The 12,483-nt window shown below is 49.4% G+C and overlaps 1 protein-coding gene across 2 annotated transcripts in view; it reads left to right on the forward strand.

The window, feature by feature from the left end:
- Positions 1-1,218: 1,218 nt before the first annotated feature.
- ZNF536 (zinc finger protein 536) overlaps positions 1,219-12,483 on the forward strand; it is a gene marked incomplete at both ends in the record, with an annotated part of 235,588 nt that continues 224,323 nt past the window's right edge. The window contains 2 exons of one of the 2 annotated variants that reach the window (XM_082862443.1): positions 1,219-1,288; positions 7,337-9,511. In XM_082862443.1, coding sequence (XP_082718569.1) covers positions 1,219-1,288; positions 7,337-9,511 — 2,245 coding nt within the window. Of the gene's footprint in view, positions 1,289-7,336; positions 9,512-12,483 lie in introns of those variants that run through there. The other variant, XM_082862444.1, reaches the window with a different exon arrangement.

The following is a 12,483-nucleotide window of genomic DNA, read 5'->3' on the forward strand; positions in this document are numbered from 1 at the left end:
CTTTCCCATAAGCTGAAGCTTCCTTTGTTTCCACACGTTTTGCAAATGAAGGAGGTGGCATCTGTCAACATCCAGCCCAGCAAGACTGAACATGGTGTGGACATCAAGGGGGCAGCCTTCCCCTGCAGCGGGTACTGCTTGGGCTCTGGAGTCAGGCTTCCCAGCTATGTGACCTTGTGGGGCTTAAATATTCTGAGCCTCAGTTTCCTCATTTTTAGTATTGGACTAGTATGGTACCTACCATCCGAGGTTGTGTGAGGCTAAATGAGATGATAGTTGTGAAGTAAGTACCCAGCACAGTGCTGGTGCACGACGCTGCCGTGAAGAGGAGGAAGATGCTGAATATGAGGAAGATGATAAGGATTCTGTGGCTGATGTAGGGTGGTGATGATGTTGAGGGCTGAGGTGAAGATGGTGATGATGACAATTATTATTGTTATTATTTTTATTTTTTTGAGAGTCCACACTGCCTGACAAGTCCACAATCTTAACAACTACTCCACATGAGGTTGTTCTAATTCCATCCCCTGTTTGCCTGGCTTTGTGTGAGGTGGGCAGATAGTGAGCCAGGAACTCAGACCAGAAGTCTGCTCTACCCCGAGTCGAGGACCAGGAGAACTCTTTGTGGACGTTTTTCCTTTCCCATCTGATGTGCTCATTGTCTGTCTTCAGTTCTGGGCCAGCTCCAACCTTTCCAAAAGCCAACACGTTGGAGAGACCTCTTTGCCTTTGAGAAGTTTGAAATCATCCAAAGTCTTCAAAGAGAGGATACTTTTTTATTCTCTTTTCTTCTTTTAAGTCCTCCAACTCTTGTCCCAACAATACGGAAGCTGCCTGGGGTTTCGGGGGCACCATGTGCAAAGCCAGCCCAGCTGAGTTCCACTCTCCTTTAGAGGCAGAGACCACCCTGACTTTTTGGCCAACATTCCACCCAAAAGGGGAGGTTGGGGTGTTTGACCATACTCTCCAGCTTGACTCTCCTGGTTACACAGTTGCCATACTCTGCAGCCCTATTCGAATATCATATTTTCATTAATAAATTCAGCAAGGATTTAACTGTTTCTGGCCCTGTCTCATAGCGTCGTCTACACATCAGTCAAAACGGAACAGGTCACCCGTGCTGCCCTCCTGTTTATCTATTAATCATCTGGTAAATAAACCGCTCAGCATCCTGCCCACTTCAGTAATGTTTGTGATGTAATTTGTTTGGATGCCCAAATGTCACCAGCGTTGATTGTAAGAGACGAAAAAATGTACTTGCTCAGCATAGGAAGCTCTAGGCCAAAATGTAAGCATGAAATCTCGGGTTTATTTTTGTAATAATGTTTACAGCTGTTTAATGACCCTGAAAAGGTTCAGTAGTCTGGTGTTCTATATTTCAGAACAGGAGCATATTACGCTTATAACAACCTTGGTTAAACAGTTTGAGCTACAACAATGGGAAAAATGGTATTTAATAAGAAGCCATTGTATTCTAAGTGAAGTTGTCTTAATTACTGCTTACCCTAAGTGTAAGAAAGCAAGGTGGGTTGTAGGGAAGGGCCAAGAGTCATTTGCGCCCCCAGGAACAGGTCCACCTACTGCCAGAATTGCATTCTGTGATACGATTTTGGGGTAAAACCCACAGTGGTGTTTGCAGCCCTTGCTGTGAACCTAAGCCCCACCCCTTGCACAGCGACTGGGGGCTTTGGGGCTTCTGCAAGTTTTCTGAGGCAGCGCCTTTACCCCGTTGATAAAAAAGGGAATATTTAGTTGTGCTTGGCTAGACAACAATATTTGATATTTTAAAATCCAGTTGAAATGGTTATTTTGAAAGTCATTTTATTTCCTAACTATTCTTTTTCATGGTATAAGGATAAAACTCCTTCATGCAACTTACTGGCAAGATCTATATTTTTTGGGCTATTCATAAGATTACTCTTTTTTTTCTGTGCTAGCAAAATGAAACTGTGTTTTTGTGTAAAATTTATTTAGACTCGTAGCAGCTGGCATTTCTGGTGTCCTGATAGTTTCAAATTTCATTTTGAGTGAAGGATACAATTAGGTTCTCTATTGGAAGAGTTAAGTGAAAACTTTTGTCATTGATATCACAGGAAATAAATAGTCTTGAAGGCAGAAATGCAAAATCAAAATAACCATTAGCACCATCAAAGGCAGCTGAATGGCTCACTGTACCTGCAGTGATGGGGGTGAGGAGACAGAATGTATTTTGATAATGTGTGTCCAATGGTGGGTTTCATGTGCTGAGAATACCCTCTTCATGAAATGTGGAATTGCACAGCTCAAGGAGAAACCCTCTAGCCTTCAGAAGCTTTCAGCTGGGGCCCCTGCCTGTGTTCAGAGGTAGGCCCACACATTTGCACGGTGAGGAATGCCATGGCGGCCAGGACTCAGGCCCAAGCCTGGGTCTTCCTCAATATTGACAGTAGGGTTGAGTGCCCCGGTGCCCCACCATGACCCTAGGCTCAGGAAAGATCAGGACTACGGTGGGATGTGTAGTGTTTCTATGTTGGAGGGATGACGCACCAGATTTGACAGTTCACAGTGTCCCCTGTCCAGTCTCAGTAAGGACGTCCAGCTGCCTCTCCACAGTTTGGAAAATTACGAATGCATTTGTTCCTTCCATCAGTTAGCCAGAGCTTATTGATCTTCCTGCTATGCTTTGGGCTGGGGCCGTGAGCTGAAGGCCGAGTGAGCTGTTCTCAGTGTTTAGTAGTTTGTTTACTTGCTTTTGATCGTGCTAAGGGTTTTCCTACCTAAGTGAAAGGGTTAGATGAGTTATTGTATAGGTTCCTCAGAAGGTCCCCGCTGCCCACTGGCCTTAAGCCCAGGGTCATGGCCCACCCTGTGCTGGCTCCTGGTTTCTTAATGTGGACCTTCACCTGCTGGAATACAGGGTGATGGCTCCAGAGCCAGTGCTGGGGAATGAAGGATGGGTTGGGTACTCGGGATAAAGTGCTCCCAGGTATTAGTGACCATTCGGGGCAGTGCTGCGTGTGGGTATGTATGTCTGTCCCGTTTGTCAGGACAGGCGAGTGTCCTGTGGCAGGTGGCCCTGCCAGGCACACTGAAACACATTCGCCGCAGGCCTGTGAGGAAGCAGCGTGGTCCCAAAGAGAAGGCGTTCTCCCTGTGCTTGCTCTGGGAGGGCTGGGGAAAAGGAGTAATGTCACCTTCCATCAGAACGCCGAGCCCCCCGCAGGCAGCCCCACCTCCCAGCCCCTGAGCTCTTAGGGCTGCCGTTGGATCCAATCCCTTAACAGTAGGACAAGTGATCCCTTCGTTTCCCAGGGTACACATTTGTATTCCTTGCTAGAGGAATTCCACTTAGGGAATTGCTGCCCCTCCCCCAACATGGTCATACTCTGCGCGCACGCGCACACACGCGCGCGTGCGCGCGCACACACACACACACACACACACACACACACACCTCTATATACCTCGTCTGCAATGGTTTCTTCTTTCTCTAAACTTTGGATTCAGTCTCTCTGGGGTCTTTTCATCGCTTCTCTGTTACTGGTGGCCTTGCCTGCACTGGCCCCTTGAACCCAGAGGCCCTCGAGGGCAGCTACATGGAAGGCCCCGGGCAAGTATTTACTGAATGACTGAGATAAGGGGTAAATGAATTCCGGAGGAATTAAGTGTCAAGCCTGGAGAAATTGGGGCCGACCCAGGTTTTGCGAGTCCCAAGCCGGGCCTGGGGCCAGCTCGTCCTGCCTCGGCTGCCTTGGCCCAGGGACAGCACACCAATTACCCCTTGCTCTTTCCAGGAACTCACACTCCCCTTCCTTGCTCTGAGTCTAGCAGCTGGCGTTGGTTATGACTGACCCACGGCAGCACCTGCACCTACTCGTGGAATCACAGGGTGTCAGGTCTCACAGAGCTTTCTGAGATGATCTCCAGGCGTGGCCCTGCCTCTCTGTGGGGCTCGGCACAGGCTTTGCTGGGGCTCATTAGAGGGGCTGAGGGCCGTAATCCTCAGAGCATCTTCTGGTGAGCTGGCTAGCTCTACTGAAATTCTGGGTTCCCCCATGGACCCCAGGATGGATGATCAAGTTCTGAAGGGGTTGATTGCTCTCTGTCTCCTAGTGCCAGCGGCTGGGCCATCAGAAGTGGTCCAAGCCCAGATGGCCACTGTGGGTACGTATAGTTGAAAGAGCTGGTGTCGGGGTGTGGCTCTCCCTTGGCTGTTTCTGGACCCCCAGGTTCTGGGTGGGAGCCCAAGACCCTTCTGACTCTGACAGATTCGGATTGTTGGGTGTTCAAGGACTTCTGCAAAAGCTGAATTTGAATCCCATGAAGTTGGAGTGAAAGTGGTTCTACTACAGGTTAGCCTTCTTTTATGGGCTGTGTTTATAGGGTCTGTTCACTCATCCATTCAGTTAGAACGTCCTGAACCTACAATGAGCCAGCTCTGCTCTAGGCCCTGAGGCTTTATCTGTGACCAAGGCAGACATGAGCCTGCCCGCATGGAAGCAAAGCACGTCTGTAAAAGGGCCAACAAGAAAACTGCCCCAGTGGTAAGTCCCATGAAGAAGAAAGTAAGGTGATGGTGTAGAGAGAGGCTGCGGGGATCAAGTTTTCTGTGACAAGGTGGACATGGAGGGCCTTTGTGAGAAGGGGATATGTGAGTTGAGACCTGTTTGGGGGGAAGGAGCCACCTGTGCCTTTGCACATTCTCGAACTTTCTGAGTTCAACAATGGCACCTGAAGACCTGTGGCTTAAAGGGGGTTAAAAAAAGCTTTGTTGACTCTGAAAAAAAATTTTTTGAGCATAATAAAAGAATTCCATATCCAAACCTAACTTGAAAACACCCCATGTTCGTTATTTGACAAGTTGAGCTGTTGTTACCTGCACGGCGTGACTGGGTGGGGGGTGGTCTTCAACTTGATGCGGCGCATCCAACCTGATTTGCAGTCTTGCTGTATTTGCACATTCAGCTTCCTCTCCCTCCTGCCGAACTGGCGTCAGCTCAGCAGCAGTAACCTGAAAATAGCCCATCTTCCTGGATTCATGTCTTCTGAGCTGGCCAACCGGGCAGCCTTTGGAAGTGGCCCATCCATGTTGGCTTTGGACTTTCCAAACTTCCTCAGAGCTCTTGGGTGGAATTCTGAGCGCTCCCAAGTGGCTTCAGGGTCATGATCCATGTTTGCTCAGGAGAGGAGCCAGTGCAGCTGGATGGGGCTTGAAGGTGGAGAAACAGCGCTAGACAGGGCCCTTCCAGGCCCCAGTCCTGCCCCAGCAACTTCTCACACTGGGCCTGCTCCTCCCCGCTGGTCAGCGGGTGCCATGAGTGCGGGGGCTGGACAGTCTTGTTGTCCACCAGTGCGTCTTCAGTGCCAAGGACAGGACCTGGCACACAGTGGAAACTCAGCAACTTTGTTGAATGAATGTAAGAATCTCCATGAGAAATTACTCCTTTCTGACCAGGCTCCAAAGTGGTTTCTTTTTTTTTTTTTTTAAGTGTAGTCTGCCACCAGAGAAAAAAAGAAAAGATGGAAATTGGAAACACTCATTTACTGCAAGTGACCGTGTGCCTGTATGTGTGTGTGAGTGTGTATAGTTGTTCATGGACAGTCAGCCCTGCACCATGGTTGCAGTTTCTCTCACTCCTGCAAGACAGACTCACAGCCTCTGTCTTCTTGCCAAGGAAGTCAGGTCTCCCATCGGAGACCCTCCATCCACGCATGGTCTGCCTGGCAGGACGCCCAACAGGCAGCAGACCCCACCGGGGCTGAATGTGCTTCCTCCACAGTTGAGCTCTGTCCCCACAGGTCCCCCTGAGGAATCGCTTGGCCCAGCAATCAGTCCTGGCTGGGGTTAAGCGGTACTCCTGGACCACCTGGCTGGCCAACGCATCTAAACATTGCGATACAAAGGGGATGGATGTGCAATAACTGTTCCAGTGGCAGGAAACAAATTTGGACTCCTTCAAGTGGAAGGCAGATCTAGAAATAGAAGGAGCCCAGGCGTGGATTCATTGCCTGTCAGAGTTGAGCTCCCCACATGCTCTGATGTGGAGGGAGCTGTTCCCTCTGCCCCACCCCCGAATGCCCTGGCTTCAGCCATTCTGCACAAGCTGGAGAGGGGCAGGGAGGACTATTAAAGCCAATTATGCAGACCAGCTTTGAGTGTTAGTGTTTAACAAACAGCTTTGAGTTCTAATTTTCTGCAAAACACATACTGCAGGTACAATTTGTACTCATTACTGTATATTGGGAAAGTTATTAAAAACACTCAAACTTGGTTGAGACTTCTTATGGCATCGTCCCTGGATTTTAATTGGTTTTTATCTAGTTCTATAAAAGATCTTTTAAGCCCAATCACAGTCCCTGCCGCAGATATCATGCCAGTTGAAGGACAGGGAAAGCGCGCTCTGTGATGTAAGTCTTTACCCCCTACCCAAATTTGAGCAGTCTCAACAATCCACTAAAATTCCATCACGAGGTAATTTATACTTCTTTTGATGGGCACAGTTACCAAACGACAAAATAACAGTGTTTCGTAACATAAGGGTTAAATCTTAATCTCTGAGGTTTGCAAAGCCGCTACTTGCAGTCTCCTTAAAATTTAATATACCTCGTTAATGCTTCCTTGCAAACACTGAAGGATTTTTATGATTATAATCATGTGTTACAGCACCTAGTACTGTTTCTAAGCAGCATACTAATCAGCTTAATGAGATATTACTGCACTTTTTGTTGACTAAAGCAAAATCCCTTTTATTGTTCTAAAGCCTGTCCTTTACTTTATTTTTTCCCCAAACATTATCTTGTTTTATTATGTACCAGTAAATATCGTGCCACTGCGTTGGATTTTTTTCTTTTTTTTTTTTGCCAAATCATAAAATAATCTCTTTCATCTCCGACTGGCGAACATATCGAATATAGTAACCAGAAACAAAAGTTCCAAGTGAGTCAGTTTGGTCTTGCAGTTAAAGCCATTCTGCTCTATGGCAAACTTTGAACTGGACCAACAGGTGCAGGTGCTACAAGGGGGCAGAGGAGGAAAAGTTTAACACGTAGACCCTTGATTTGTTATTAGGTGTTGAAAGTGGTAAAACATTAATAATTTAAATGTGAATGAATAATTGCAGTCTGTAAATAGAAAATACAAGGAAGACGATCTATCGCCAAAACAAATTGGAGGAGCAGTGCCATATTGCATAATTGGCATTTAATAATTCATTTTTTTATTATTGTTTTTGACTATAATTCCTTAGCATTATTCTGTGTAGGTAAGGCATGAAATGCAAATTCCCCACCAGCTGATGCTGTTGATTCGCTGCGCCACGGTACCTGGCACAGATCTGAACTCTCTTTTTATTTTTAGGGATGGAAGAAGCCAGTCTGTGCCTTGGAGTGTCCTCGGCGGCGCCGGAAGCTGAGCCCCATCTGAGCAGCCCCGTCCTCAACGGCCAGTATGCCATGAGTCAGAAGTTGCACCAGATCACCTCCCAGCTCAGCCATGCTTTCCCCGAGCTGCATCCACGGCCCAACCCAGAGGAGAAGACCCCGGTTCCCCTCGACGAGAAGGCCCACGTGCCCATGAGTGGCCAGCCCATGGGCAGTCAGATGGCGCTCCTGGCCAACCAGCTGGGCCGGGATGTGGACACCAGCCTCAATGGGCGGGTGGACCTGCAGCAGTTCCTCAACGGGCAGAACCTGGGCATCATGTCCCAGATGAGCGATATCGAGGACGACGCCCGCAAAAACCGCAAGTACCCGTGCCCTTTGTGCGGCAAACGTTTCCGCTTCAACAGCATCCTCTCCCTGCACATGCGCACTCACACTGGCGAGAAGCCCTTCAAGTGCCCGTACTGCGACCACCGGGCGGCACAGAAAGGGAACCTCAAGATTCACCTGCGGACCCACAAGCTGGGCAACCTGGGGAAGGGGCGCGGGCGGGTGCGCGAGGAGAACCGCCTGCTGCACGAGCTGGAGGAGAGGGCCATCCTGCGGGACAAGCAGATGAAGAGCAGCCTGCTGCAGCCCCGGCCGGACTTGAAGCCCCTGCCGCACGCCCAGCAGACCCCGCTGGCCGCCTGCAACCTGGCCCTGCCCACCAACCACAGCGTGCCCGACGTGGCCAACCCGGTGCCCTCGCCCAAGCCGGCCAGTGTGCAGGAGGACTCAGCGACCCCCGCTGCTGGCTTCCGCTGCACCTTCTGCAAGGGCAAGTTCAAGAAGAGGGAGGAGCTGGACCGCCACATCCGCATCCTGCACAAGCCCTACAAGTGCACGCTGTGCGACTTCGCTGCCTCGCAAGAGGAGGAGCTCATCAGCCACGTGGAGAAGGCCCACATCACGGCTGAGTCGGCCCAGGGCCAGGGCCCCAACGGCGGCGGGGAGCAGTCGGCCAACGAGTTCCGCTGTGAGGTTTGCGGACAGGTGTTCAGCCAGGCGTGGTTCCTGAAGGGCCACATGCGGAAGCACAAAGACTCCTTCGAGCACTGCTGCCAGATCTGCGGCCGGCGCTTCAAAGAGCCCTGGTTCCTGAAGAACCACATGAAGGTCCACCTCAACAAGCTGTCAGTGAAGAACAAGTCCCCTAGCGATGCCGAGGTGCCTGTGCCCATGGGCGGCATGTCCCAAGAGGCCCACGCCAACCTGTACTCCAGGTACCTCTCCTGCCTGCAGAGCGGCTCATTCATGGCTGCCGACAAAGCCAGCCTGAGCGAGCCCAGCCAGCTCTACGGCAAAGGCGAGATGCCCGTGAAGGAGAAGGAGGTTGTGGGGAAGCTGCTGACCCCCATCTCCAGCATGGCCCATGGCGTCCCCGAGGGTGACAAGCACTCCCTCCTGGGATGCCTCAACCTTGTGCCACCGTTGAAATCCAGCTGCATCGAGCGGTTGCAGGCAGCGGCGAAAGCTGCCGAGATGGACCCCGTGAACAGCTACCAGGCGTGGCAGCTCATGGCCAGGGGCATGGCCATGGAGCACGGCTTCTTGTCTAAAGAGCACCAGCTACAGCGCAACCACGAAGACACCTTGGCGAACGCCGGAGTTCTGTTTGATAAGGAGAAGCGGGAGTACGTGTTAGTGGGAGCAGATGGCTCCAAGCAGAAAATGCCTGCTGATTTGGTTCACAGCACTAAAGCGGGCAATCAGAGAGACCTGCCAAATACGCTCGACCCTTTGGAAGGCAGTCGGGATTTTTTGTCACATGGGCTGCACCAGGCTCTCGAGTACAACCTGCAGGGTCCCGGGAGTCTGAAGGAGAAGCCCACCGAGTGCCCGGACTGTGGCCGAGTGTTCCGCACCTACCACCAGGTGGTCGTGCACTCCCGCGTCCACAAGCGGGACCGCAAGGGCGACGAGGACGGGCTGCACGGGGGCCCCGATGAGCGGCGCGGCTCGGGCAGTGACCAGGAATCCCAGTCGGTGAGCCGCTCCACCACGCCCGGCTCCTCCAACGTCACTGAGGAGAGCGGGGTCGGAGGCGGGCTCTCGCAGACCGGGAGCGCCCAGGAGGACAGCCCACACCCCTCCTCGCCGTCCTCCTCAGGTAGGTTGCCAGGGGAGATGGGGGAGCGGTGGCTGGCGCAAGGGCCCTCCCTGCCCCGGGGCCTGGTTCTGCACCAGCCTCTGTGGGGAAGGGTCCTCGCTGCCCTTCAGAGTCAGCTCTGAGTTCACCGTGGCTTTGTGCTGTATGTGGACCTTGCCTGTCTGCCCCGCCTCAAGGGAAGGCTATCTTTTCAACTCTTTGACCTTCCCTTGAACACTGGCCACCAGGAAAGTAAGCTGATCCTCCTCCCGTGTGGTGGAGATGGCCGGTTGTTTATGTTTGCCAGCTGGGATAGCCTACCCTCCCCTGTGATTACCTGGCCCCATTTCATGCCCTGACCCCCGTCCACCATCACCCCTGGAACCCGGGAGCTGCTGTTTGGCTCCATCCGTGGATGTGAATGTGTAAGTTCAGACCCTCACCGTCTCTCCCCCCAAGTGTATGCCCATAATTCTGTCATTTGGGCCCCTCACTGCCTCTCCCTAGACCAAACCTCTCTCCGGCCCCCTTTCAAAAGTACAGCTTGGCTCAGGTGCCTCTAACCTGAAGAACCACACCATTCTCCTCTGATCGTTTGGAGAAGCACAGAGGTTTGAAACACAGATGCGCGACTTCATGTCTTAAATTGTACTGTGTTACACGGGCGATACAGCTTTGGGGTCTAAAATAGCAAAGCAGAAAATCTGTCATCAAAATGTCTGTGAAATGCTGAAGCTTCCTGGCCCAGTTTGAGGAAAAAAAAAAAAGAAAGAAAGAAAGGAAAAAAAAAACTCACTAGCCTAAGACAGCTAAATTAAAATCACTACCTAACAGCAGGTAAGCTTGTTGCCTTCATATTTCCAAAGCCCCTTACTAATGGACAGTAAATTGAAAGTTATATCTCTAGCCCTTTATAAAGAAAGCATTTCGCTAATACTGTAATCATTCTGCAGCCTAACAACAGAGGAAATCATGCCATAACAAATACCCTGTTACTAATGGCAACATTGATTTCTGCAATCAGCCATTAAGTCTAGAAAATGAAAGACAGTTTGAGGCACCTCAAGGCACTGCGTTGCCCACTGTTAAAGATGTGGCAGCACACTGTTGAGGGTAATTTTTTAAAAGTTTTTTTCCCCTTTTCTTTTTTTTTCCCTTCTCAGTTTCAATAAATATTTCAGTATTAGAGGCAATTCACCACCACACTTATTAAGTAGATGCCAGCTTAGTTGTGTTGTTATTGTCATGCTTCAGTATACCCTTCTTCCAGGACAAAATTAGTATTAAAATAAAGTGTGAGTCTGGTGGCTTATTACAAACCAGTAAAGAATTGTTAAGACACATAAATCTGCACTGCACATTCCAGAGATTCCGATAGCCCTTAATGCCACTGCTTAAACACCCATGAAACACACTGTCTCCACCTGGAGTCCTAGCCTTGTTTGCAATTCACTTCAGTGACGCTCTGGAAGAGTTTAATGAGGAACTCCAGCACCACGGAGGGCTAGGCCACACTGCCTGGAGTGACCACCGCCCAAAACTTGCAAGGGAAGGGTTTTCCGGTGTCACTGCCTGACGGCAGGGATTCTGAGATGATCATTGTGCACCAAGGCAGCAAAGTGCCAGGTGTCCTACTGTCAGGAGGGATTACTTCTGGCCTCCTGTGAGGAGGTCCCCTCTCCCTGCGGAGTGTCATCTCACGGTTTGGGGGATGTGGGACCTTTCTGGGGCAGAAAGCAGCGCGCATACGGGCTTTCCTAAGTTTTTGGAGTGACGTGGAGTTAACACTGACAGATTTTCCTCCCTCTCCCAGCCCTGCTGAAATGAAAAGGTCTCAGCAGAATATTCCGACACCAAATGTTCGGCTCTAATAATGACGTGTTTACCGTGTTTTTCTCACCTTCTGGCCAAGTGATAGCCTCATGCTATTCCTATCTCTGTTGTTTCCATATCTCTAAATACTCAGTTGAAAAAAGCCCATTTTTGCCTAAAAGAACCAACCAGGATTGGGACTCAAAGGAGAATTATACTTGAATTGCGGTTATCTTCTCACTTTTATTTCCCTCACTGAAGTATCGTACAATTGTGAATACAGATTCTTTCATTTCTGGTTGACTTCTTTGTTTTCTTCATATTCAAATTAGACACTTCCATAATTTTCTGACTAAGTAGGAAAATTGATGGCATACCAATATGCAGCCCAAATCAGCCGCACGCCTGGGCCATTCAGGTTTTCCTGGGATTAGGACCCTTAACCAAATCGGGTTAGTCTTCCCTCTTATTTCAACAAGTCTGACTTGTATAAAGTGTGATTAAAATAAGCATTTAAATAAAAATCTTGACACAATAGGTATTTTATTATTACCTGTTAGAGAGAAACCTGCAAGGTGAAGGGGAGAAAAAAACAATCTTTAAGCCCTTAAGTAAAGAAAGAAGTACTTATTAAGGCTTCTATTAAGAAATAACTGCAAAAACACGGTTTTACAAATTTCTCAGACTGCATAACAATGTCTTAAAACTTAATTTGCATCACTTGATTCTTTTTTTGTTGAAAACTGGGTCAGTAGGGCCTGAGAAACTATTTTTTCAGATCTTAACCAATGAATTCTTCTTTATAAATCGCTGCTCTTAACATGATAGTAGTTCTGAATTCATCATAAAAAACCTTTTTACAGAGAGCCTCTTAGAACAGATCTCCAGAAGAAGGCTTACAATGAGTGGCAGAGACGTCCTTTGTTATCAGATGTAATTCTTTGCAAAGGAGGATTGGAACGGAGTGGCTGTTTAAAAATGTCTTGCTCAGACCGAGACGAAGAAGGGGTCAAGTTTGCAATCAAACAGTTATTGCCGAGATGGGCGACTGTCACTGGCTAGGCTAATGTGGGATGCAGCTGTTTGTTATGTGAGCAAAAGAATGTTTGAATCAGTGAACATGTGAAAATGATTCCAGTGAACCAGAAAATGTGTTTGTTCTTTGGCTCTCCAAACTGCTG

This window comes from Leucopleurus acutus (assembly GCF_964270905.1).
Source record: "Leucopleurus acutus genome assembly, chromosome: 20".
NCBI lineage: Eukaryota > Metazoa > Chordata > Mammalia > Artiodactyla > Delphinidae > Leucopleurus > Leucopleurus acutus.